Here is a 27,037-nt window from a genome sequence, read left to right as displayed (position 1 = left end):
CTGCTTCTGCACCTCCCACGCTCTTTACTGTCTTAACACAACGCCTGAGGCCACACCTGGCACTGGCCCGGGCCATCTGGGTCCGAGGTGTTGCGCAACAGCAAAATTGCCAAATGCCGTATTTCTTGCAACGCATTCGCGTGAGTGAAGCCCATGCTGCCTGTAGCTCGGGGCTCTGGTGCAGGAAACAGCCGGGCACTTCTGGGCACTTCCAGCAGGTGCGCATCTCTGGAATGAACCCTGCTCGGGCAGGTCTGAGCCCGCCCGCCTCCTGCCTGCCCGTGTTGCAGTCATCTGCAGCCGCAGGCTAAGCAGGGGACAAGGCGGCACAGAGGCAGACAGCTGCGTGTGCCTCCGTCCGCCGTGAGCCTGACAGCACAGGCGTGAGCCTAGCAGGGCTGGGGGCTGTGTGTGTCCCCTCTCCTGACCAACACCCGCTGCCTCCTCACGTCCAGAAAGTCATCTGTACGCATTGGACATTCAGTCCCACCCTCTGAACTCTGAGCAAGCTCGCTCTGTCTTATTCCCTCTGCATCCAGTGTCTCACGGCAGGACTGTATCCCGGGGCCAGAGCACTGAGCGAGCGCTGCTTGTGACACCGTACTCCACAAGGCTGCCCTGCTTCATCTCCAGCGCCCCGCTGACGGGCCTGGGACAGCAGGAGACGGTCCAAGGACTCACGCTTGGTACCCCACCCGAGACGCCAGGATGGATTCTCCGGCTCCTGGCTGGGGCCTGGCTGCTCCTGGAGCCACTGGAGGGGTGCAGCTGGATGAAAGATCACTCTCCCTGTCGCTCTTTCACCCCCCAAATAAACAAGCCAACAAGACAAAACAACAAACCTCTCTTTAGAAGGAACTGCAGAAAGACAGGCTGTGTGGGGGCACCAGGCATCCCTGGCAGCCCTCTGTCGTTCCTGCTCCCTCAGCCGGGGAGGTGCCCCGGTGCCCGCCAACAGCAACTGCTGTCATACGGGAACAATCCACCACGCCTGAGGGGCTCGCCTCCTTGGCACCTGTCTCAACGGGGCATATGTCCCGGTCCTCGTCTTCCGCAGGTCCCTGGAGACCCTGGTGACCCTCTAACAGCACTTATTTCAATTCCGTGACCTCTTTGGTCTCCACGGCACTGGACCAGCAACTTCTAGTCGCAGCATCCATGCAGCTCCCAGGAGGGCAGCTGAAGTCCACTCAACAGTGAGGTTTGCCGAGCGCTGCCCCTGGGTCCACGCTCGTCCTGCTCCCGAGTCCTGGACTCAGGGTGCCCGAGGCCAGCCCCAGGGCTCATGTGGACTCGGTGAATGACATGCCAGCAGCCTGAAGATCGCAGCCTCTGTCTTCTGAATGAAATTAACAGATAAAACCGTGGACAGGGCCAGAGAAGGGGCATGAAGTACGCTGGCACGCCATGTCCGGAGCTGCCGCCAAGCTAAGCAGAACAGAAGCTCTCCGCCAAGACGGGGAAACAAAGGCTGGTCCGGGGAGCCACAACACAGGGGCCGGTGCGATGGCTCAGCTAGCTCACCTTCCCCCTGAGAGCTCCAGCATCCACACAGGTGTCTCACATGGCTGTGTGTCCCTGCCGCTCCACTGCCATCCAGCTCCCGCCTACGGCTGGGAAAGCAACGGAGAATAGCCCTTGGGCTGCTGAATCCACACGGGAGATCTGCAAGAAGGTCCTGGCCTCAGATCGGCTAGCTCCGACTGCTGATGACACTGGTGGAGATGTCCAAACCCTAACACCATACTCTAGGGTGGGGTGTGAGGGTGAGAGGGTACATGACTGCCAACTGGCAGCGGCTGGGAAGGCCCTGCCTGACAGCAGTTGCCAACTTCCAAACCGGAAGGGCCCCCCACAGCTGTTTACTGCTGCCAGCGTGGCGTCAGGCACCGAGAGGCTCTTGGGAGAGTCCTAGCTGGTCCAGATGGGCGCCAGCCCCTCCCCCGGCACCACAGTGTGGAGATCCGGCTGTCTCGCCTGCGTGTGCCACGGAAGCCCCTGATGACTGACCTTAAAGACAAGCAGGCGGGGAGGCCGACCTGGCCCATCTGGTGATGGCGACCACGGTGCTGAGTGCACATGTCTCAAACTACCTGGCAAATGAAGCTGACTCAAGCTCTACCAGGGCCTCTGCCTTGCCAAAACTGAACTTCAAGAAGGTACAACGACTACAGGCTCCCAGGACAGACACAGCAGTTCTTTCCTGCCCCCCGTAGTATATGCCTTATGGGAGCTTCTCTAAGCCCCCTGACAGGACGCCATGAGGGGTCAGACCCACGCTCCTGGCCTGCGAGGCGCCCGGCGAGCTCTGCCTCAGCCTCCCCGCTTCACCTGCAGACCCCGCGACAGCTCTGCAATGTCAGGCGGGGAGTGGGTGAGCAGGGACAGCCAAGGCCCAGGGCCAACACGCCCGCTAGGGGGCAGCAGTGGGCTTGGCCTTGCTGGGCCGTCTGGAGCAGTGCAAGCACTTGACCTGCACCACGCGCAGCCGCGCCTCACGGGGGAGGCAGAGCCGACTGCACACAGTGCTACCCTGTAGAACCAAGGAACGGGGCGGCAGGGTCAACGGGCCGAACCAGCACCCTCTCCACAGAAGGCGCGGCTCCCACCCCGGGGCAGGCGGGAGCAGCCTGCAGGTGCTCCCCAGGGTGACGGCTCTGTGAGGGGACAAGGGCAGCCTTGCAACAGCCAGGGCTCCGACTGCGCACGCTGCCTCCCGGCTCTCGGCGCAGGCCCCAGAGAACAACGCGTGACAAGTCCACTCTGAAGGAAGGCCTGGGCAAAGGACCAGGCAGGCGGCAGCCTGGACCACAGCGGCGAGATGCTCAGAGCGGACCAAGTGCCTGCCCCCGCCAGAGGAGTCAGGCTGCTAGAGAAAGCGTGAGGACGCAGCCCACGCGTCAGCCACAGGCCGCAGGCACCGAGAAGGGGCTCCTTCTGCGTTTTCACCTCACGCACGGGTGGCCTTGCTGACCTCTGACTGTGGCCTTCCTGTGCCCCGGTGAGGGGCAGCGCCCAGGCCTGGAGGCAGGGGACAGCAGTAGCCACACGGCGGGCAGCCAGCCTCGGGCCCCAGGGCCTCCCCCAGCAAGGACTTCATGACTATCTCACTGAACTGGGACGAGTCCTACAAACCCCTTCCACGCTTCTCCTGTCCAGCCAGCCCAGCCTTGCGACTAGGGAAGGCCGTGTCCGTGCCTCACCCACCACCACAGCCTCTCTCGGTTGCTACTCCCGCCCAGCCTGGCGGTCGCCACCTGAACGAAGCTGTGTGCAACTGAATGCAGCGCAAACAAGCCGGATCCCCTCGGCGGCAGTGTGAGCAGAGGGCGCCTGTGCAGCCGAAAGCTCCTGGCCGTGGGGCCCCAGAGCTCAGCTGTGGGCTCCTCGCGCGCTGCGGGCTACACAGCCACGCCGAGCATCCCCACGGACACGCACCTTTGCCGTGCTTCCCCAGCGGCCTCTTGGGCAGTGGCTCCTCAGCGGAATGTGCAGACGTGTGCAGCGCGCTTTCCAGGCTGTGACTGCCACTGTGGCCGGGGGCCTCGGTCCTCGGGGTAACCTGTGGGGACAGAGACCATCATCTTTCCCAGAGACAGAAGCACAATGCTCTACTCTCGTGTGAGCGGGATCTGCACACGGAGTGGCCCAGTAGGGCCTGGAAAGTTCCACACTGCCACACTTCCCGCAGACTTCCCTGGACCGACGGGGAGCTGCACTAACTTCTTCTCAGTACCCAACATTTTTACAGCCAAAATACAACAATTACTTGTAGGATTTAGAGGAATGAAAATTGTAAAGGTTTTAACTTCTTTACAGTCACAATTTAACATAAATTTCAAGTATTAGAGAAAGACACCAATGTTGAAGTTTACCCGAAGAGGCCTAGGAAAAACAAAGTATACACAAAGGGAAAAAAGCCGCAGCAGCCCGCGCTGCTGACCCCGACCCACTGCCCTGCGTCCCTGACCCCGACCCACTGCCCTGCGCCCCTGACCCCGACCCACTGCCCTGCGCCCCTGACCCCGACCCACTGCCCTGCGCCTCTCGCAGCCTGCAAGTTCATTGTCTCCCTCCCTCCAGGACAGCAGGAACACACACTGCCAAGCAATGGGCTTGCCCAGGAGTCAGGGTGTGGGTCTCAGGCATGCATTGAGGAGGCATGACAGAGCCCCATAGACTGACTGTGACCTGCCACAGGCAGCCACAGCAACAGACGCACACCAATCCACTGTCCCCAGTTTGGGAAAGCCAGCCCGCTGGGCACAGGGGTTAACAGACACAAGTTGCTGCTAAGGCATGGAGGGAGCTCATGGCAGGGCTGGTCAACGGGGCTTGATGCCACTCAACACTGGACAGCTACGCGCTGCTCCTCCAGAAAGCCGTGTCTCCCGACAGCGCCACAAGATGCTAACAGCTGTAATTACTCACATTTGCACAGGAACTAAATGGGGTGATTTTTCTTAATTTTTCTTTCATCATCCAACGCATAAAGCATCCCAGAACCTTGTATTATTTTATGCATTTGAAAGATGAAGATAAGTGGACACACACAGCCCTTCCACCTGCAGCTTCCCTCCCATGTTGTCCACAACAGTCAGGGCTAAGCTAGGAACCCCAGCACAGACAGGGCCTCGGGGTGAGCGACTGCGGGGTGTGAGCAACTGTGGGTGTGAGCCATGGGGGTGTGAGCGACTATGGGGTGTGAGCGACTGTGGGTGTGAGCAACTCTGTGCTGTGAGCCATGGGGGTGTGAGCGACTGTGGGGTGTGAGCGACTGTGGGGTGTGAGCAACTCTGTGGTGTGAGCAACTCTGTGGTGTGAGCCATGGGTGTGTGAGCGACTGTGGGGTGCGAGCCATGGGTGTGTGAGTGACTGTGAGGTGTGAGCCATCACCGCTACCTCCCAGCATACCCCTTGGCAGGAAGCCGGGTCAGGATGAGGAACAAGGACTTGATCCTAGGGCAAGTCTGATATAGGACCGTGAGCTGCGCCACATTGTTCCCACTCAAAGACGGTTAGTTCCCCAAAGCCACAGCTACTCTGGGAGGCATCTATAACCGCACCTGCGTGACACCCCCAGCTCTACCTTGTCTGGGCTGACAGGAACCCACAGGTGCTCACAGCTCCTATAGCATATCACGCCAAGGCCAGTGCTAGAGGACAGACCAGGACAGGAGGGACAGCCCACAGCACCAGACAGCTCTCACACACATGCCACCGACCCACCCCATGTCTCCCCCAAAGAGTCACCAGGAAAATCAAACTGAGCCCGTTGGAGAGCACATTGGGGTGAGCAACACACCTTGCCAAATGGGAGCACTAGAGGACCACAGCAGGAGTGCCCAGAGGAGGGGTGCCCAGAGGAGGGGTGCCCAGAGGAGGGGTGCCCACAGCAGGAGTGCCCAGAGGAGGGGTGCCCAGAGGAGGGGTGCCCAGAGGAGGGGTGCCCACAGCAGGAGTGCCCAGAGGAGGGGTGCCCAGAGGAGGGGTGCCCAGAGGAGGGGTACCCACAGCAGGAGTGCCCAGAGGAGGGGTACCCACAGCAGGAGTGCCCAGAGGAGGGGTACCCACAGCAGGAGTGCCCAGAGGAGGGGTGCCCACAGTAGCAGGAATGCCCAGAGGAGGGGTGCCCACAGCAGGAGTGCCCAGAGGAGGGGTGCCCACAGCAGGGGTGCCCAGAGGAGGGGTGCCCAGAGGAGGGGTGCCCACAGCAGGAGTGCCCAGAGGAGGGGTGCCCACAGCAGGGGTGCCCAGAGGAGGGGTGCCCAGAGGAGGGGTGCCCACAGCAGGAGTGCCCAGAGGAGGGGTGCCCACAGCAGGGGTGCCCAGAGGAGGGGTGCCCAGAGGAGGGGTGCCCACAGCAGGAGTGCCCAGAGGAGGGGTGCCCACAGCAAGAGTGCCCAGAGGAGGGGTACCCACAGCAGGAGTGCCCAGAGGAGGGGTGCCCACAGTAGCAGGAATGCCCAGAGGAGGGGTGCCCAGAGGAGGGGTGCCCACAGTAGCAGGAGTGCCCAGAGGGGTGCCCACAGCAGCAATGCCTCCCTTCACTTAGCACTCACAGAAGGGAGACTGACCCCCCCCCCCACCAACAGTATCTTCCTCACTGATTTCAATCCAAAATGATGCCAAGTCCAGGGTCTAAACTGAAAAACAAAAAAAAAGGCAAACCAAAGCAGGAAGTTCCCTGGGATCTGCGGGAAGAGCTCCAGGCAGTGGGCCACCGTGGCCCAGCTGCAGGCAGAAGGGCAGTGCGTGGTCTGTGCGGCAGGACGGTCGGGTCAGTGCAGGGCAGACAGACACACGTCTTCCAGGGCTCACTCTCCCACGCAGCCTTATCTTGACTTCGGCCCGTGTTGACACTGAAAGCTGCCTCACGGCGTTTCCCAGAAATGCTGTTTTGGGCTATTTTTGGCTAAGTCCATGTGTTCCATGTGACCTTCCGAGCTCCACTCAAGTGCTCTCCGACTCATCGTCACCGACAGAGCCACAGGCTCAGCTGCGTGTGCGGGAAGCGAGCAGGAGGCACCCAGCTCAGCTGTAACTTCAGTGAGCCACACTGCTGCTCTTCACCTCGCCCCTGCACAGCCTGGGCAGCCCACTCCACCTGGAACACCCCTCACCCCTGCGCAGCCTGGGCAGCCCACTCCACCTGGAACACCCCTCACCCCTGCGCAGCCTGGGCAGCCCACTCCACCTGGAACACCCCTCACCCCTGCGCAGCCTGGGCAGCCCGCTCCACCTGGAGCACCTCACCCCTGCACAGCCGGCGCCAGGCTGTGGGGCCTCCGGGGGTGCAGCCTGCAGAGGACACCTGCCAGCGGGCCTGGCCAGGCTGTGGGGCCTCCATGCAGGCGGAGGCTGTGAGCTGCTCCCCCAGGTGAGGCCCCTCAGGCCCCACAGGCAAAGGCGACCTCTCATTTCCCACCTGCAGCACGGTGCCTAACGCCGACGGTGCCTGCAGGTGAGTGTGTGCTGCAGACCAAGAAGCATCTGAAGAGGGACCCAACACTCCCTCCCCTGCCCTGACCACTCCTGGAAGGGGACACGAGGGCTCAGGGAAGCGGTAGCTGCCGGAGAACCTGGGGCAGCAACAGGTTCTTCTGAGAAACCGAGGCCTGGCCACGCTGCGCCTTGACCAGCACGTCAGGCACAGGAGGACGCAGCAGGTGCCACGCAGCACCTGCCTCCAGCAGTCACCTGGCTCGTGACACGGCCTAACCTGGGACCTCACAGGTCCCAAATTCCACTCCTCCGCTCACGCACACACTGCGAGTGGCCTAGGTCAAAGGCGATTACTACAGCCTCATGTGGGGGCTGCAGACAGTCGCTAACACACAGACGGGCTGGCAAAGAAGCTGACTCACGAGCTAGAACGCCAGCAAACCACAGGGGTGGGGGCTGCTGAGAGGGCAAAACGTCAAAACCCGTGCTGGGTTCTTGTTTTTTTTCCCCTAAGATTGACTTATTTGTAAAAGTTACAGAGAAAAGAGCAGACAGGGAGACGTCCCACCCGTGGTTCACGCTGCACATGGCTGTCACGGCCAGCGCAAGCCAAGCCGGCGCTTCAGCCCTGGGACAGGGGCCCAAACGGACCAGGCCACGGCAGGCAGCGGGCCCCAGGCACCAGAGAGACCTTCCGTCCACCGGTTCACCCCCAAATGACTACAACAGCCACAGCTGTGCCGATCCAAAGCCAGGCGCTTCTTCAGGGTCCTTAACATGGGTGCAGGTTCCCAAGGACCAGGCCATCCTCCACTGCTTTCCCAGACCATAAGCAAGGAGTTGGACAAGAAGTGGGGCAGCCAGGACTACAGCCTGTGCCCATATGGGATGCCAGAGCTGCAAGGTGGAGGATTAGCCAGTTGAACCATCATGCCAGCCCTTAAGTAAGTCTTTTTTATAAAAAAGCACAAATTGCACATCCAAACTGCCAATTCGAGACTTTGGCAGCCAGAGGTTGAGACACCGGGGTACGCTGTGCAGGCCCTTTGCCACGGCCCCGTCACGCTGTCGGCAGGGTGTGTGTCTATTCGGCCACGGGAGGACAGTATGACATACACAGATACATTATCTCCACATTTTCTTTCAAAAATTTATTTTTATTGGAAAGGCAGATGTACAGAGAGGAGAGACAGACAGAAACACCCTCCATCTGCTGGTTCACTCCCCAAGTGGCCGCGATAGCCGGGACTGAGCTGAGCCAAAGCCAGGAGCTTCTTCCAGGTCTCTCACGCGGGTGCAGGGTCCCAAGGCTTTGGGCCGTCCTCCTCTGCTTTCCCAGGACACACAGGGAGCTGGATGGGAAGTGGAGCAGCAGGATATGAACCGGCGTCCATGTGGGATCCCAGTAGATGTAAGGCAAGGATTCGGCCACTAGGATATGATGCCAGGCCCATTCTCTCCATACTAAAACTAAGGCCAGCCCCAGTGAGGGACCAGTGAGGAGCAGGACCCAGGCCTGCCAGGAGCCGCCTTCCCATGTGGGCTCGAGACCCCCAGCTGCAAAAGAAACGTGGTGCTCACCCCTCAGGGGTTTTGAGAGAAACCCTAAAACAGGCATGTACAGGACCTGGTCAACTGGGCAGCACCATCATCCGACCCCAGGACCCCCCTGAGGGACACGGCCAGCCCCCCGTGGGGCTGGACCTGGGCAGCACCAGCATCCGACCCCAGGACCCCCCCTGCAGGGACACGGCCAGCCCCCCGTGGGGCTGGACCTGGGAAGAGTTATAACAGCTGCCCACATCTGCATCTGTGCAGCACAGGCTTGAGTACAAAATGAACCCCCCAGGACATCACATCAGCTGTTCCCTAACTGGCTCACGGCAACAGCAGCATGCTGTGTGTGCTTCCAGTGTCAGAGGGACACCTCCTCACCCAGCAACACCAACTGCTCCAACCATGCGCACAACAAACAGGCAAAGGCACTTCCCATCCTCTCAAAGCACTAAGCTCACTCACAAGAACTCATCCTAAGGTGATAATCAGGGCCCGGCACGGTAGCCTAGTGCCTAAGTCTTCACCTTGAACGTGTCAGGTTTCCATATGGGCGCCAATTTTTATGCTGGCAGCCCCTGCTTCCCATCCAGCTCCCTGCTGTGGCCTAGCAAAGCAGTGGAGGACAGCCCGAAGCCTCGGGACCCTGCACCCTCGTGGGAGACCTGGAAGAGCTCCTGGCTCCGGACTTTGGATCAGCTCAGTTCTAGCTGTTGTAACCACTTGGGGAGTGAATCAGCAGACAGATCTTCCTCTCTGTCTCTCCTCCTCTCTGTACATCTGCCTTTCCAATAAAAAAATATATATTTTTAGAAAAGAGATAATTAATGATGTAGGCAAAAGTTTGTGTGCAAGGAGATTTCCCTGGGCTTTAAAAGGGCTACAATAGAGGCTGGCATTGTGCCACAGAGTTAGGTCTGCAAAGCCCATACCCCACATGGGCACAGGTTCAAACTGCAGCTCTACTTCTGATCCAGCTCCCAACTGAAGTGCCACCTCTGTGTGAGACCTGGGTGCAGCTCCCGCCCCTGGCTCTGGCCTGACCCACCCGGGCCCCCCGCCCTCGCAGCCTCCTGGGCACTGACTGACACAGTAGACAGGTGGACTAACTCTGCCATCCAAACAATAATAAATATTTTAAAAGTATATTTTTTTAAATGTACTTTATTGATTCAGAGTTTCAGAGAGATCTTCTATGCACTGGTTCACTCACTCCCCAAATGGCCACAAGGACTGCGGCCAGATGGGGCTAAGCCAGGAGTCAGGAGCTTCTTCCAGGTCTCCCAAGTCCTTAGGCCATCCATCCTCCACTGCCTTCCAGGCACATGAGCAGGAGGCTGGATCAAAATTGGCACCACAGACAGCACCTTTACCCACTACGCCATGCCACCGCACCAACTCCTAAATGAAGAAATCTTAAATAAAAGCCAACAACGCATCTGTGCAACATAAACATCACAACAAACGTGCGTGTGTGTGCATATAATTGTACAGCCACATGATTAATAGTATGCAACCTTTATAAACAGTTTCAGGGGCAGCACTGTGGCCCAGCAAGTGAACTACTGCTTGTGTTGCTGAGAGCCAAGAGCCAGGACCTGCATCCTGGCTGCTCCCCTACTATACTCCCCGACACCGTGCCTGGGAAAGCAGAAGGCCCGAGTGTCTGGGCCACCAGACCCACAGGGGAGACCTGGACGGCGCCCCAGCTTCCTGGCTAAAGCCTGGCCCAGCCCCAGCCATCAGGTCCACCTGCAGAATGAAGCAGCAGACAGACGTTCTCCATGTGCCCCTCCTATCATGTAGCTCTGCCTTTCAAATAAATAAAAATAACTTCAGAAAACACAATGCATGGGAGCACTCACGCAGATCAGTCAAAAAAGAAAGAATATACATCAACTGCATGTGGAAGACCTCACCCCAAATGCAGCTGGCACACCGGCCTACCACCTCCCCAGGAGCCAACAGGCAGCAGTGAGCGAGCGACAGAGGGCAGGACAGCCAGTGGGGAGGGGGCACAGCCAGCGGGAAGGGGGCACAGCCAGCGGGGAGGGGGCACAGCCAGCGGGGAGGGGGCACAGCCAGCGGGAAGGGGGCACAGCCAGCAGGAGGGGGCACAGCCACTGGGGAGGGCGGGACGGCCAGTGGGGAGGGGGCACAGCCAGCGGGGAGGGGGCACAGCCAGCGGGGAGGGGGCACAGCCAGCGGGGAGGGGGCACAGCCACTGGGGAGGGCGGGACGGCCAGTGGGGAGGGTGGGACGGCCAGTGGGGAGGGCGGACGGCCGGGGGGGAGGGGACACAGCGGGGTGGGGGGAGACAGCCAGCGGGGAGGGGGCACAGCCAGCGGGAAGGGGGCACAGCCACTGGGGAGGGCGGATGGCCGGGGGGGGGGGCGGGGGACAGTGCACAGCCAGCAGGGAGGGGGCACAGCCAGTGGACAGGGTGGGACAGGCAGAGGGGAGGGGGCACAGCCAGTGGGGAGGGGGCACAGCCAGCAGGAGGGGGCACAGCCAGCGGGAGGGGGCACAGCCAGCGGGGAGGGGGCACAGCCAGCGGGGAGGGGGCACAGCCAGCGGGAGGGGGCACAGCCAGTGGGGAGGGGGCACAGCCAGTGGGGAGGGGGCACAGCCAGTGGGGAGGGGGCACAGCCAGCAGGAGGGGGCACAGCCAGCGGGAGGGGGCACAGCCAGCGGGGAGGGGGCACAGCCAGCAGGAGGGGGCACAGCCAGCGGGGAGGGGGCACAGCCAGTGGGGAGGGGGCACAGCCAGAGGGGAGGGGGCACAGCCAGCGGGAGGGGGCACAGCCAGCAGGAGGGGGCACAGCCAGCAGGAGGGGGCACTGCCAGCGGGAGGGGCACAGCCAGCGGGAGGGGCACAGGCACTGGGGAGGGCCAGGGTGGAGCCCAGGGGCTGAGCAGCCCTCCAGGTGCCCCAGGGAAATGAATCCTAACACACCTACCACCACACAAAGTCACTTGTTTGCAGCTTACTTTCTAAGTAAGCTGTCTCTGTCCAGGATGAAATAATATGTTACAACACTTTAAAGTCAAGGTCTAAAAAAAAGCACAAAATGGGAAAGAAAAGCGATTTGTAAGCATTTTACTAAAACAGTCATTACGTTTCTCTTAAAACCAGGACAAGAAAATGGATAGTTCAACAGTGAGAACTACCAGCTGACTTCAGCCAGCTGGAAGCCAGTGTGAACCAAACACTTTCCACATAAAAACATTGCTCTCACCACTCCCGGGGCACACGGGAGGACTGCCCAGGGCCTCCCTGCCGAGTCCGGACCCTGGGGCTGCGCGTGCCCCACGGACCGTCCACACAGGCTCCGGGGAAGGCTCAGCACACCCAGAATGGGCGCACCATGGCCAGGCGGGAAGACCGCAGAATCCGGCAGGGCCGGCCACTCCGACCTCTAAGGTGCGCGAAGCACACCCCGGGCTCCTGGCAGCCTTGCCGACTTGAGCGAACACCGAGAAGGGGCTAGCGCTGCCCTGTGCATCGACAACAGCTCTCCCTTCATGTGTGAGCCACCACTCAGATGGTCTGCTGTCCACACCACTGCCTCCACTCAAAATCCCCATCCCGCGTGCAGCAAAGCCCCAGTGCTGGTGAGGCAGGGCACCATCCTCCAGAGAAGGTCCCCCGAGACAGGCCAGCCTCCTCTGCTGCTCAGGAAGCAGCCCTCGCCAGGCACTCGGGCAAAGCGGAGACACGTGCACTGCCAACTGCAGCCCACGCAGCACGGCGCCCAGCAAGGACACAGCCCACAGGAAAGGCCGCCCTCGGGCTCCCTCCCTGGGAGAGAGAAGGCAGAACAAGGAACAGCCACGGCAGCCAGGACTGACGGCAGGGAACAAAGCAGGCCTGACGACCGCCATCAAGGGCCCTTCCTGGTGGCCATGCCAGCGGCACCAGCCGTGGGAAAGCCTCGCGGAGCCTCAGCTCCTTCTCACACAGCGGCTGCGAGCAACAGAAACCGCACACTCCCTCCAAGACACTGTGAGCACAAGGGCGTCCGAACGCCGCAGCCACCGTGGAGCAGCCCCGGGCTGCGCGTCCTGCCACACGCCGAGCGGGCAGTCCACAGTGCCCAGCACCAGCCGAGCGGGCAGTCCACAGTGCCCAGCACCAGCTGTGCGGAGCAAATCACAGCACAGACCTGCCCTCTCTCCTTCTTGCTGTAGATCTGCCTTCCCAAGAAAGATAAATGAACCCTTAAAATACATACATAACATTAAAAATAATGTAACAAATTCACTGGAATACACAGTTGTTGGACACAGAGAAAACGGACAGGCTCAGCGCAAAAACTGAGCAGAAAGGCAAGGGTGAGCGTCCCCCCAGGTCACTGCCGGGATACGTGGGCACAGCGGGGGGGGGGGCATGAGGGGGTGTGGCACGGGGGAGCTGGGGCACGAGCAGGCCACGAGAGAAGAGACCGTGACACACGAAGGGGCTGACACACAAGCAGGTTGTGAGGAGGAGGCTGTGAGAGGAGGCTGTGAGGAGGCTGTGAGAGGAGGAGGTTGTAAGGAGGAGGCTGTGAGAGAGGAGGAAGAGACTGTGAGAGAGGAGGCTGTGAGAGGAGGTTGTGAGGAGGAGGCTGTGAGTGGAGGCTGTGAGTAAAGGAGGCTGTGAGAGGAAGAGGCTGTGTGGAGGCTGTGAGAGAGGAGGCTGTGAGAGGAGGCTGTGAGGAGGCTGTGAGAGAGGAGGCTGTGAGAGAAGAGGCTGTGAGTGGAGGCTGTGAGAGAGGAGGCTGTGAGAGGAGGCTGTGAGTGGAGGCTGTGAGGAGGCTGTGAGAGGAGGTTGTGAGGAGGAGGCTGTGAGTGGAGGCTGTGAGGAGGCTGAGAGAGAGGAAGCCGTGAGCGTCACGAGGCCCCACCCCATCCCAGCTTTCAACCACTCACAGAAGGAACCCTGCTGCGTGTAGGGGCTGCCCGACCCCAGCTGTGTCTGCCCTCGCGAGGGCAGAAATGTGAAGCAATGGATCCGCTCAGGAGAGCATGCTCCAAGGGCAGCACGGCAGGGACGTGAGCCCAGAGCCCGGCCGGAGTGTGTGGCAGGGTGCGGACAGCCTCGGAAGGCCCGGGTAAAGCAACGGGGTGCAGAGAAAGAGCTGCAAGCATACTGTTCTGAAGCGGACGCATCACAAGGGCCACCACACCACGAACAGCAGGCCAGGCACGAGAGCAGCCCAGTCCCCCGGCTCCTAGTGACCAGGTCCAAGTCCCTATGCAGCCATGTCACTGGTACTTTCTCTAAGAATTAAGGCTCCAAGTTCATGAATGCTGGTTAACATATAAGATCAGGGCGGGGGGAGCTGAATCCACGGCATAGGTTAAGCTTCCATATGCAGCGCTGGCATCCAATAGGCACCAGTTCCAGTCCTGGCTGCTCCACTTCTGAACCAGCTCCCTGCTAATGGCCTGGGAAAACGCTGTGAGCCTGCTCAAGTTCTCGGGACCCTGCACCCACGTGGAAGACCAGGAAGAGGCTCTAGGCCCCTGGTTTTGGACTGGCCCAGCTCCAGCCATGCAGCCATTTCTGGAGTGAACCAGTGCATGGGAGATCTCTCCCTCTTATATCTCTGTGAATCTTTCAATACAAACGCATCTGTTAAAAAGAAACCAGGGGGAAAGAAGCTAACCAGCTAATAACTGCTTCTTGTAGACTTTATAAACAATGACCTCAGCTTAATTCTTAAAGGAGACCATCTCCCATGTGCACGGCAGCACGGCTGACTTAGAAATGCAGTTTACTAATCTATGGTCATGCTTGTCCCCGAAGGCTACCGTCCATGCCCTGGCTCCCTGGCACACTGCCCAATCCCAGTCTGTCTGCAAAAACGCATGCCATCTATGTAATCATCACGCCAAATGAGCTAGGAGAACGGAGAGAGGCTGGAGACTGGGAGAGAGAGGGCCAGTGGGGGCAGGGCAGGAGGGATGGCGGGGGCAGGACAGGAGGGTTGGTGGGGGCAGGAGGAGGGATGGGGGCAGGGTAGGAGGGATGGTGGGGGCAGGGCAGGAGGAGGGATGGGGGCAGGAGGAGGGATGGGGGCAGGAGGAGGGATGGGGACAGGGTAGGAGGGATGGGGGCAGGAGGAGGGATGGGGGCAGGGTAGGAGGGATGGTGGGAGGGCAGGGCAGGAGGACGGGGGCAGGGCAGGAGGGATGGTGGGGGCAGGAGGAGGGGATGGGGGCAGGGTAGGAGGGATGGTGGGAGGGCAGGGCAGGAGGACGGGGGCAGGGCAGGAGGACAGCGGCCTCCAGAGGACACTGGCTGTGGCTGGGACAGTGCTGATGAACACCACATGTGCAAAACTACAAGGGCAGGCTGCGAGGAGGGGTGCGGGGGGAGGGGGAGCTGCTTAAAAGCCTTGGACTCCGGCTTGGGCAGGAAGTGTGAAGGCAGACAGGTTCGAGGAGGGGAAGGGAGAAGCTGGCCCACGCACACGAGGGCTGCACCAGCTGGCAGCCAATCACAGCTGGAAGCGTCACGCGTGACGCCCAAAGAACGGAGCTCGGCCTAAAGCACCCACCATTACCAGCCAACCAGCAAGGCAGGTGCACACTGGGAAGCAAAGACGCAGAGAACGGCAGGAAAACCAGGGGCTGCAGACTTCAGCCACGGCCCTTGGCGGGCTCACTCGGACACTGCTCAGCCCACGGGCAAACAGGCACACACACATCATACAGCTGCACAGCCCTGTGGGCTGTGACGCGCAGCAACGCAGCATGTAGCACAGGACGGAAAAGCGCCCTTCCACAGGGACTGGCCCGTGACCGGCCCGCCCTAACCGAGACCCCCAGGACAAAAACCAAGGACAGCAGGGGCAACAGCAGCCATCGGGGTGAGGGCGATGCAAGCCACTGGGCCACCTCCCAAAAGGGACCTGGCTGGGCAGAGGTTTCCAATGTGTCTGCTTTCATTTACTTGGAAGGCAAAGAGCCACAGAGGAAGATCCTCCACCCTGCAAAAAGCCCATCACCAAACCTGGGCTGACCCCCAAACTCCATCCAGCTCTCCTCCTGGGATGACAGGCCCCGGCTACATGGGCACCTCACAGGAAGTGGGGAGCAGCAGCAGAGGCGGGGGGCTGGAGTCCAGGCCCTGCAGGCCAGACACCCTCTCAGTAGGAAATGAGCTCCTATCACCCAGGCAAAGCGACAGACGCAGTGGGCCCTCAGCAGCTCCTGACCCTCCCAGGCGGAGGGCCACCCCTCCAACACCCCTTCTCGCGTTTTCTGATTATATTATCAGTTAAAAACAACTAAAATCCCTTGCTTTCACCCAAGCCATTAGAGTCAGAGGCAAGGCACAGCAGGCAAGCCACTGGCAAGTGCCAGCCTACTCCCCAAAGTCACCTCCTTGACACCCCGGGGAGCCCAGCACCAGGGTCCACAGTGGCGCCCACCCACAACCTGCACTGCAGATGCGCAGCAGTGGCCAGCAGAGGAAGGACTTTGTAGAAAAACAAACCAGATAAGCAAGAACCTGCCCACAGGCCAAGCAGGGAGTGAGTGGGAGTCAAGGGCTGTGGAGGGGAGGGGACAGGAGACAGCAGACAGCCGGGACCCCCTGAGCACACGTGACTGCCAGAGCCGGGACTCTCTGAGAGCATGTCAGAGCCGGGACCCCCTGAGCACACGTGACTGCCAGAGCCGGGACCCTCTGAGAGCATGTCAGAGCCGGGACCCCCTGAGCACACGTGACTGCCAGAGCCGGGACCCCCTGAGCACACGTGACTGCCAGAGCCAGGACCCCCTGAGAGCATGTCAGAGCCGGGACCCCCTGAGAGCATGTCAGAGCCAGGACCCCTGGAGCACACGTGGCTGCCAGGCTCAGGGCGGCTGCTCCTGGTCTGCCAAGCACCCAGTGAGGACCAGCATGGCAGGCGAGCTCTCCACTGGGAAGTGGCTCAGGGTCCCAGCCGCCTCTCTAAGGCAGGATGACGCCGCCAGACCACACTCTGGCCCAGTATTCATGCAGTGGTTACAACAGCCATTTGAAAAACTTATCATCTTCTCTCATATAACTTCAGGCCTTTTTTTTTTTCTTTTAGATTTTTTTTAAATTATTAATTGGAAAGTCAGATATACAGAGAGGAAAGACGGAGAGGAAGATTTTCCGTTTGCTGGTTCACTCCTCAAATGGCCACAACAGCCAGAGCTGAGCTGATCTAAAGGAGATCCTGGCCAGGTCTCCCACACAGGTGCAGGGTCCCAAGGCTTTGGGCCGTCCTCCACTGCTTTCCCAGGCCACAGGCAGGGAGCTGGATGGGAAGTGGGGCTGCCGGGATTAGAACCAGCGACCATATGGGATCCTGATGCATGCAAGGCGAGGATTTAGCCACTGAGCTATCGTGTCAGGCCCAAAGCAGACAGCTACTTTCCTAGCTCTTGGCAATCTCTCCTTCTGAGAGGAAACGCTTCCACATCGCACTGGGTCTCTCCACAACCATAACACTTGTGGGGAAAGGCAGAGTGGCGCAGGGGCAGGCTGCCACCCAGGAGGCCTGCAGCCCACAGAGCCAGCTGTGCTCCAGACACTCGGGTTCCGACACAGCCTCCTGCCGACGCTCACCCTGGGAGGCAGCAGGTGGGACCTGGGCCCTGTCACCCAGGGGCGGCCTCGCTCCAGCACGGCCCTTGCAGCTGCGGTGTGAATCAGCCAACGGAAGACGGGTGCTGTCTGCCTTTCAAATAAACATTTTTTAATGGAGAGACCGGAAGGGAAACATTACCGTGTGAAGCTGATTCCTCAACCGCGTGTGCTCAGGCTCAAGTACAAGGTCAGAAAGCCTGCCAAGCAGCGCGACTTTCCGCCACGTTCCTGTGCAGTCGGGAGTGTGCCAAGCGGAAATCGCCTCTCCAGGCACAACAAGCCCTTCTCTTGATCATGTCAGTCTCAGCAAGGGTGCAGCCCCATCCCCACAGCTTGGAGACCTTCCAAGAAGCCTGCCTCAGAGGTGTAGGATTTGTACATGAATGTCGCGAAAATACCAACTCACCTCAAGACGGCCTTGACTCAAAGAGGAGGCCGGCGAGGGCAGAGGCTGAGGGAGAGCGCAGGTGCCCGACAGGAAGCCGACAGCACTCTGGTGGCAATGACGCCCACCTCCTGGGCTGTACTGCTACGTGGCGACATGACAAGCACCCCACCCCAACAGAAGGACTCCCTCCACACCGCATCCCGCAACGGTACACACACCTGAGGCAGCCCAGGGGACGGGAACGGCCCTCACACCGCACAAGGGCCAAAGGCAGAAGGCGTCACCCAGCAGACAGACGCAGGCTCACACAGGCCGAGATCTCGTGAGATCTGCACAGGCACCGAGCACACTGCCAAGCAGAGGGCAGCTCCAGCAGCATCTACGTCACTGCTGGTGCCCCCTGCCCTTCATGGTAAAGACAGGGCAGCCTCCCTCACCCAGGAACTGCGTAGGACAGGCAGCGGGACCTGGGTGACGGCAGCAGCCACTCCAGACCAGGTCCAGCCTGGGTACGCTGGGCTACGTGCAGCAGCCACCAGCTGGTTCCTAGGTTCAAGGCCTCCCACAGCATCATCAGCACAGAGCAAATGGCCCAGGCTTCTCCACGCTGAAGGGACTCTGCACCCTCACAAAAGCACTGAATACTTATCCTCAGTCCTCGAGTAGACCCCAGGTCACCCAGTGTCCACTGCCAGGCAGCGCATCTGTGAGCCACCCCATTCACCTTAGTGCCCGGGACCTGCAGTGCACGAGGGCCTGGGCAGTCTGCAGGACTGGGCCACCCAAGGTGACTTGACTGAGCGGGAGGCCCTCAGACAGCTGCCAGGTGACACGTCAAAGAAAACAGTGCCACACTGGCAAGCGAAGCCAGCGACGGCCTAATGGACAGGGCCACAGCCTGCCCACACGGGGCAGCATTACTCAGCCACAAAGACGGTCAAAGTCTGTCCTAGCCACCACCCAGATGAACCCTGAAAACACAGTGCTGAGGCAGAAGAAGGGATGTTACCAAGCACCTCAGCAGGTGGGCCATGCGCTCCTCTGGGGGACACATACAGCGCCGTGGCTCGTGGCTCGGGCGTTTCCTGGCCCCAGAGCCGCAGCGAGAGAACCCCACAACCAGCAGCCTGCATGGGTGTGCCCCAGGCAGTTAGGACTGCCCTCGCAGGAAGGGGAGCCCAGCCCAGCCCGCAGCACTGAGGGGCAGAGCAGGCACACAGCCCCGCACCAGCTGCTTCACTGTGGCGAGCATCCCGCCTCAGAGGAAACATAGTGGCTTCTCCTCCCCGCCAAGCTCAGCCCTGAGCAGTAAGAATGCCCACCAGGAAGCCCCTCCCATGCCCCTCAATGCAGCTGCCCACCCATGTGGACTCCAGGAGGGCAGCAGGCTGGTGCCAGCCCCCCAGGGAGGGCATGCAGGGAAAGACCAGCATCAAGACTGCACTCTCAAACAAACAAGGGGGAAAGACATAAAACAGTGAGGGTTTGGGAGAAAAAATTGTAAATAACAACTGTTTTAGAGAAATATAGCTAAAAGAAATACAAGTTTAAATAAGACTTCAAAGTCACTGACATCTTCAAAAGAAAAATACCAAGTCTCAAAACTCAGAGTGCGAAACAAAACGCAACTAAAGAAAAGTGAACGAGCACCCAGAGGGGCCGCTCTTTCCAGGGCGAGCGAGGAAGGCAGAGCCCCCGACGGCAGACAACATGGGACGTCACCCGGAGACCGACAGCCTGCCCGTCCCAGCGCCCAGGGCCCGGGCTCCCTCAAAGCCACCCCGAGGTTCCCATTCCCCGGAGGACAAGGGGCCTGGCAGCCCCACAGAACCATTCAGAACCAGTTCACAGCCAAGACATAATTACGTCAGCACACAGACAGCACTCCCACCATGGAGCACTAGAAGCCAGAGGGGAGAGCCACCCCCATCCCAGGCCTCACACACGGGACCCGGAGGCCCTTACACACACACACACACACACCCACGGGGACACGGAGGCCCTTACACACACACACGGGGACACGGAGGCCCTTATACACACACACGGGGACACGGAGGCCCTTACACACACACACGGGGACACGGAGGCCCTTACACACACACACATACACACACACAAACACACACACACACGGGGACACGGAGGCCCTTACACACACACACGGGGACACGGAGGCCCTTACACACACACACGGGGACACGGAGGCCCTTACACACACACACATACACACACACAAACACACACACACACACGGGGACCCGGAGGCCCTTACACACACACGGGGACACGGAGGCCCTTACACACACACAGGGACCCGGAGGCCCTTACACACACACGGGGACCCGGAGGCCCTTACACACACACGGGGACACGGAGGCCCTTACACACACACGGGGACCCGGAGGCCCTTACACACACACACACACGGGGACACGGAGGCCCTTACACACACACACACACACACACACACACACGGGGACCCGGAGGCCCTTACACACACACACACACGGGGACACGGAGGCCCTTACACACACACACACACACACACACACACGGGGACCCGGAGGCCCTTACACACACACACACACGGGGACACGGAGGCCCTACACACACACACACACACACACACACGGACCCGGAGGCCTTTACACACACACAAACACGGGGAACACGGAGGCCCTTACACACACACAGGGACACGGAGGCCCTTACACACACACGGGGACACGGAGGCCCTTACACACACACGGAGGTCCTCACATACGTAGGGACACAAGGCCCTCACACACGTAGGTGCAGATACAGAGCGCCTCATCCCTCACACACTGAAGTGGAGTGGCCCCAGCACTCCAGACAAAGTCACAGAACAGGAAAAAGGGGTGCCCGTGGCCACTTGGGGGGGCAGGGCCAGGAACAAACCTATTGCTTTTTCTCACCAAAGACTGCCCCAAACCAGTTGTGGTTAGGGTGGAGCGTGCTGCCCCTCAAAACCACAGCCAGCACCTCCCGCACCAGCACGGGCCTCACCCAGGTGGAGGCAGCTCCCGGGGCAGACCCCACGGTGGAGACCCCACAGGCCACCTGCAGCTCCACAGGCCCACAGCCACAGCCACGGCCACAGCCACGGCTGAGACCCCACAGGCCACCTGCAGCTCCACACGCCCACAGCCACAGCCACGGCCACAGCCACAGCTGAGACCCCACAGGCCACCTGCAGCTCCACACTCCCACAGCCACAGCCACGGTCCAAACCCCACAGGCCACCTGCAGCTCCACAAGCCCAAGGCCATGGCTGAGACCCCACAGACCACCCTGCAGCTCTACACGGCCACGGCCACAGACACGGCTGAGAACCCCCCCGGCCACCTGCAGCTCCACACACCCACAGCCACAGCCACGGCTGAGACCCCACGCCACCTGCAGCTCCACACTCCCACGGCCACAGCCACGGCCCAAACCCCACAAGCCACCTGCAGCTCCACAGCCACGGCTGAGACCCCACGCCACCTGCAGCTCCACATACCCACAGCCACAGCCACGGCTGAGACCCCACGCCACTTGCAGCTCCACACGCCCCCACAGCCACAGCCACGGCTGAGACCCCACGCCACCTGCAGCTCCACAGGCCCACGGCCACAGCCACGGCTGAGACCTCACGCCACCTGCAGCTCCACACTCCCACGGCCACGGCTGAGACCCCACAGGCCACCTGCAGCTCCACACTCCCACGGCCACGGCTGAGACCCCACAGGCCACCTGCAGCTCCACACTCCCACGGCCACGGCTGAGACCCCACAGGCCACCTGCAGCTCCACACTCCCACGGCCACGGCTGAGACCCCACAGGCCACCTGCAGCTCCACACTCCCACGGCCACGGCTGAGACCCCACGCCACCTGCAGCTCCACACTCCCACGGCCACGGCTGAGACCCCACGCCACCTGCAGCTCCACACTCCCACGGCCACGGCTGAGACCCCACGCCACCTGCAGCTCCACACGCCCCCACAGCCGCCACGCTCCCACAGCCACGGCTGAGACCCCACAGGCCACCTGCAGCTCCACACTCCCACGGCCACGGCTGAGACCCCGCGGCCACCTGCAGCTCCACACTCCCACGGCCACGACTGAGACCCCACGCCACCTGCAGCTCCACACGCCCCCACAGCCACAGCCACGGCTGAGACCCCACAGGCCACCTGCAGCTCCACGCTCCCACAGCCACGGCTGAGACCCCACAGGCCACCTGCAGCTCCACGCTCCCACAGCCACGGCTGAGACCCCACAGGCCACCTGCAGCTCCACACTCCCACGGCCACGGCTGAGACCCCGCGGCCACCTGCAGCTCCACACTCCCACGGCCACGGCTGAGACCCTGCTGCCCAGCCTGCAGGCACCCAAGCTCACAGGGACGTTGCCAGTGTGGGGACACGGAAGGAGCAGCTTCCCGCCAACCACCAGGTGGAATTCACAGAGGAGACTTGAACTCAATCCCAGCAAAAGCCCCTCCCTGGCAGAAACGTCACCCAAGGAGTGGCCCGACAGCCCGCACTCCTGGGAGGGCAGAGAGGGCAACCCCAGAAGCAGAGCGTGCCCCGGGGCCCAAAGCCAGCCGAGCACGTGCAAGGCCTCGGCCGGGTCATCGCGGGGAACGAGCTCGGATGGCAGCGAGAGCCCGGGAGGGCCGGGGACGCACCTTGTGGCAGGCCGGGCAGGTGGGCACGCCCTTGCCCGCGGGGCCCCCGCCGCCGCCGCCGCTCAGGCTGCTCTGGATCTGCGTGAGCTCCTGCCGCAGCACCTGCTTCTGGTGGAAGCTGAAGGCCGGGTGGTTGGAGGCCATGGTGAAGAGCAGCAGGAACTCATCGCCCGTGCGGCCCTCGTTGAGCTGCAGCCCGTAGTTGTGGATGATGGAGTCGATGTGCGTGAGCGTGCGGTAGAGCACGCCCGCCGCCTCGCGCTGCTCCGAGCCCAGCAGCGCGAGCGACACGAGCAGCTTGCTGCGCACCACCTCGTCCGTCAGGTTGGTGAGGCTGCCCAGGTCGGCCGGGTTGTTGGCCTTGATCTCCGAGTCGCGCAGCGAGTGGTAGTCCTTGCGCGCCAGGTCCTCGAGGCACGAGCCGAGGAAGCGCAGCTCGAGCGGGATGCACAGGTCCAGCAGGCCGCACAGGAACTCGACGCGCTGCGGCGACGGCAGCTCCGAGAACCAGCGGTACACGCCGTCCCTCTGCAGCGGGCAGCGCTTCTCCACCATGCTGCCGCCGGGCGCGCGGGGGCCCCCCGCCTGCAGCGAGCGGCCTCGGCGGGCCCGGCGCTCACGGCCGCGCAGCCTCCCCGTGCCCAGCGGCGGCCGCGGCGCGCCTCGGCGGCGTCGTCGTCGTCGTCGTCGTCGTCGTCGTCGCCCCGGAGGCGGCCGCCCCCATCGCCCCGCGCGCCGCAGGGTCCGTCAGCGCGGGCCGCCGCCCAGCCGGCCGTTGGCGGGGAGCGCCGGGAGCCGAGGCCGCGGCGGGCAGGGACGCGCGGCGGCGCGGAGGGATCCGGAGCGGACACGGCCGGCCGGGCCTGCGCGAGTGGGCGGCGGGCGGGGGGCCGCCCCTCGCGACGGCCGGCGCCGGCCGCGCCCGCCCCCGCCGCCGCCCATTGGCCCGGCGCGCCCGTGACCGGGCCGGCTCCCCGAGGCCATTGGCCCGCGCGGCGGAGGCCACGCCTCGCGGGGCGGGCCGTCCGTCACGTCAGGGCCGCGATTGGCCGGCGCGGGGCGGCCGGGCGGAAGACCCGGGCCGGATCGCCGGCCGCTTTTGTTCCCTCAGGCTTGCGTGGAGGCCGGGGCGTCGGGCCGGCCTGGCGGCCTCGGGGCGCGGCGGCGCGGGGCGGGCGGCCGGTGTCCTCCCGGGGCGGGCGGCCCGTGTCCTGCCGGGGCCGCCGGCGTCCGCGCCCCGCCACGCCGGCCTGCGCCCGTGCGCGCTGTGCGACCTTGGGCCAGTCGCTTGGCCTCTCTGAGCCGCGGCCGCCTCCCCCGGGGAAAGCTGGGGTAATAATAGCCGGTGAGCTCACAGGCTGCGGGGCGGGACGCAGCGTGGCCGCCTCCTCCTCAGCCTGGACCGGCCTGGGGCACGGTCCCCTTCGGACCCGAAGGAAGCCCCCGCCCGTGCCCTGGGCAGAGGTGGCCTGCGCAGGGTGTCACGAGGTGCTCCTGGCCATAGGCCCTCAGGGCGCCCCTCAGCCCTGCTCCCAGGGCACCCCGAGTGGGCAGGCCAGGCGCAGGGACCCGCTCCAAGCCGCAGACCCCTCCGGGCCGCCTCTGCTCCCTCCTGGGCAGCCGGTCCAGCACCCCGGCTCGGACAGCACCCCGCTTGCGCCGCCAGCACCGTGACCTTGGCTGTCCCTCTGCTGGCCGGCCCCTCAGACTGACCCCACGCGGGAGCAGGTCAGGCAGGTGTGATTAAATGAGGTGAGATGGCACCGGGATGGCCCCACGTCCCGGGGACTGTCCCCACCCCAGGAGGACAGACAAGCCAGGGGATGAATGAAGGCAGAGAGGCACCTGGGTCCGCCCGGCCTGGGAGTGGCCACCCCGAGCTGTGAAATCCTGCCATTCAGTGTGGCTCCACACCCCATACCTGGTCCCTCCCGAGGGCAGCACCCCTCGGGCCAGCACGCCCCAGCCCTACCTATGAGTCGCTGCCTGCCTGGGCACCCCACTCTGGGACAGGCTGGACCCCTGCCCAGCCCAGGGCACTCTCTGGGGCAGGTGTGGACCCTCCTCCGGCCCAGCCTCCTTCCTTCCACCCCAGCCCCCTGGCCCCTCCTCTGCAGGGCTCCAGGCCTGGTCGTGGGAGAGCTGGGGGTCCCGAGGAGAAGCCCCCAGGCTGCTGGCCACGGGCTGAGCGTGTGGGGCTGTGTGGGGGAGCCCCGTGCCTAGCGTGGGCCGTGGGGGTCGTCCCTCAGGCTGAGGGCTGGCGAGGCCGGGACTGCCCCTCCACAGCTCTCCCAGCGGGTGCTGATTCAGACAGAGAGGAACTCAGATTTACCACAGACTTGCCCGATTTCGCAACAAAGCCACAGCTTCCCCGGCTGCTGCTCGCATCGGAACCGGTGACACCGAGTGGGATGTGGCTGCGGTCGGCTGTCTGCGGTAATCAAACCCCAGCCCTGCTGCCATCCGGCCATCTGCTGGTCGCGGAGAGCAGTGGCTGCTTGGGGTTCAGACAGTGAGGACAGAGCTTTGAAACGAGGGGGGTCAGCTTCCAGAGTGAGGGCTGCCGATGTACCCTGCTGTGTGGGTAGCTCAGAAAGCAGGGGGGCCTCCAGTGCACCCTCCATCCTTCCCTCGGCCTGAGCCTCAGCACCCCTAACGTGGCAGCTGGAAGGTGAGGGGACCCAGGGCTTCTGCATCCTGACAGCCGTGGGTGCACCCTGGTGGCTGTCACCCACTGTCGCAGTTCCCCCTCTCATGGATGCCACTCGGGGTCCAGCCCAGCTGCACTCAGTTCACGCCAGAAGTGGGTTCTGACCCGACTCCCCTGCCCACAGACCCTGCCCCACCCACAAGGTCACAGGGGCCAAGCTGTCTATTCAGGGTGTCTGTAAGTCCAGCCCAGGTGTGGGCTGCACGCCCGCCTTGCCCGGCCCGGCCCAGGTGTGGGCTGCAAGCCCGCCTTGCCCGGCCCGGCCCAGGTGTGGGCTGCACGCTGCCTTACCCGGCCAGCCGTGGCTGCTGACAAAGTCCACCTGCAATCATGAAGGGGCACTTGTCCCCGCGCCACGCCCGGCCCTGCTCTCGGCCTGGAGAGTGGCAATCTGCTGCTCGAGGTGGCTGCTCCTCCCCAGGGGAATTCTCCCCAGACCCCCCGGACCTGGCAGCTCCGTCCGGTCTCCCACATGAATTGAGGGGCCTGAGAGCTTTAGGCACCTTCTCTTTGTACAGTTGTTTATTTTGATGTTGTTTACATAGTTGAGAGAGATGTGCTCGTATGTGGCCTCTGATGAGGCTGGGGGACGGAGGAAGGGGGTGGGATCAATGCTACAGGTTTTTTTTTCTCTGTCCACTGGAGAAGGGGATGGGGCCACTTCTTGCTGTCACACGGCGTCAGCACCCAGGGATGGGGGCCGTGGCTTGATGTGTTGGAGACCTCTGTGAGTGGAAGAGCGTCGTGTGGGGGTCACTTGAGTGCTCTTGGTCGTCCCTACACGTCGTCAGCTGCATTGCACCGGGGTTGAGAAAAGCTGCAAGGTCTGTTGGCTGGGACCATCTTCTGCTCCTTCCCCAGGCACATTAGCAGGGGCCAGAGGGGAAGTGGAACTTGAACTGGCGGCCCTGTGTCACGGGCAGATGCTTAGCTCATTGCACCCAACACCAAGCCCTCGCACCTTGACGCTATGTAGTGTCTTTAAATCTGCACACACAGGCCGTGCTGTGCCGTGTCCACGGGGCCCGCCACCGGCAGGGAGACCCTGCTTGTCTCTGTCCAAGGCCGCCTGTTGGTGGCTTCCCCCGTTTCTTGTTAGGGTGTTCACCTGTGTGTCTGTAAGAGCTACGTGGTTTAAGCGTTGTATGCGCTCTGAGTGTTGGGGCAGAGCCCCTTGCGTGGCTCAGGGTGGCGTTCTCAGCAGTGGGACTGGGTTTTGGGAGGGGTGGGGCAGCAGCATGCCTTCTTAGTCCTCTGCCATTAGATTTATTGATCTTTCATTCCACCTCGGTCTTGAGTCGTGGTGAGAGCAGCTCTCCCCGCACACTGGTTGTGAAGGAATGAGCCCACGCTTCCTTCCACCATTAACACGCTTTCCTTTCTTCCACACTGAAGCCTCTGGTCCACACGGAGCTCACTGCTGTGGGAAGCATGATGTGGTTAACCCACCCGGACAGAACCCAGGGCTGCCAGCTAAGGGGCGGGCAGAAGGCGTACCAACGGAGCTGATGCCTGTGGCCGGTCAGACCAGAACCTGCGGCCTGCCCTAAGCAGGGGCTCCCGCTGCGGAGGCCAGCACCGGCTTGCCGGACCCAGGAGACGCCACTTCCGGCCTCCCCGGTGTCCCTCGGCTTTCAGTGCCCGGCTGTGTTCACACGCAGCCACCTGTGAGCGTGTGTGTGCAGGCATCCAGCGAGCTGCCCACTTGTGCTTCACAGTCCTCTGTGGAATGGGCACAGGGCACAGAACATGGCGGGAGGACTGAGGGGGCCCCTTCCGGCCAGTGCTGGGCAGTGCTCAGAAAGTTGTGGCTGCCATGACTTTCAGAAGCGACTTTGTCCCCGTGCACAGATGGCTCCGGTGCCACCCACCTGGACTAGTGCCAGCTCCCGAAGCCCAGGAGCGCCCTGACCTTTGTGTGGGTCCATGCACGTGTGTGCCGGGGTGCATGTGTGTGTTACGTGTGGGTGCTTGGAGAGACGTGCTCCGTGTGTGAATGGTGTGTGTGCGTGAATAGATGTGTGGTATACGTGTGTGTTGGTGTGTAGGGGGTATGACGTGTGGATGCGCCTCTGTGTGTCAGCGTGTGTATAGATGCAGTGTGTGTCTGCATGGGGAACACCCTGCAC

At 62.2% G+C, this 27,037-nt stretch overlaps 1 protein-coding gene across 2 annotated transcripts in view; it reads right to left on the bottom strand.

Annotated features, from left to right (window-relative positions):
• The window catches only part of ZCCHC14 (zinc finger CCHC-type containing 14), a 40,662-nt gene extending 17,909 nt beyond the window's left edge, over window positions 1-22,753 (bottom strand). The window contains exons 1-2 of one of the 2 annotated variants that reach the window (XM_040982260.1): window positions 22,199-22,753; window positions 3,439-3,562 (exon numbers count right to left, since the gene is read on the bottom strand). In XM_040982260.1, coding sequence (XP_040838194.1) covers window positions 3,439-3,562; window positions 22,199-22,753 — 679 coding nt within the window. The remainder of the gene's footprint in view (window positions 1-3,438; window positions 3,563-22,198) is intronic. The other variant, XM_040982261.1, reaches the window with a different exon arrangement.
• Window positions 22,754-27,037: the final 4,284 nt, after the last annotated feature.

The sequence above is a fragment of the Ochotona curzoniae genome, unplaced genomic scaffold (assembly GCF_017591425.1).
Source record: "Ochotona curzoniae isolate NIBS_2020 unplaced genomic scaffold, NIBS_Ocur_1.0 contig_3622, whole genome shotgun sequence".
In the NCBI taxonomy this organism is placed as follows: Eukaryota; Metazoa; Chordata; class Mammalia; order Lagomorpha; family Ochotonidae; genus Ochotona; species Ochotona curzoniae.
The sequence above is the reverse complement of the archived record's forward strand: the minus strand, read 5'-3'. Positions and strand labels throughout refer to the sequence as shown.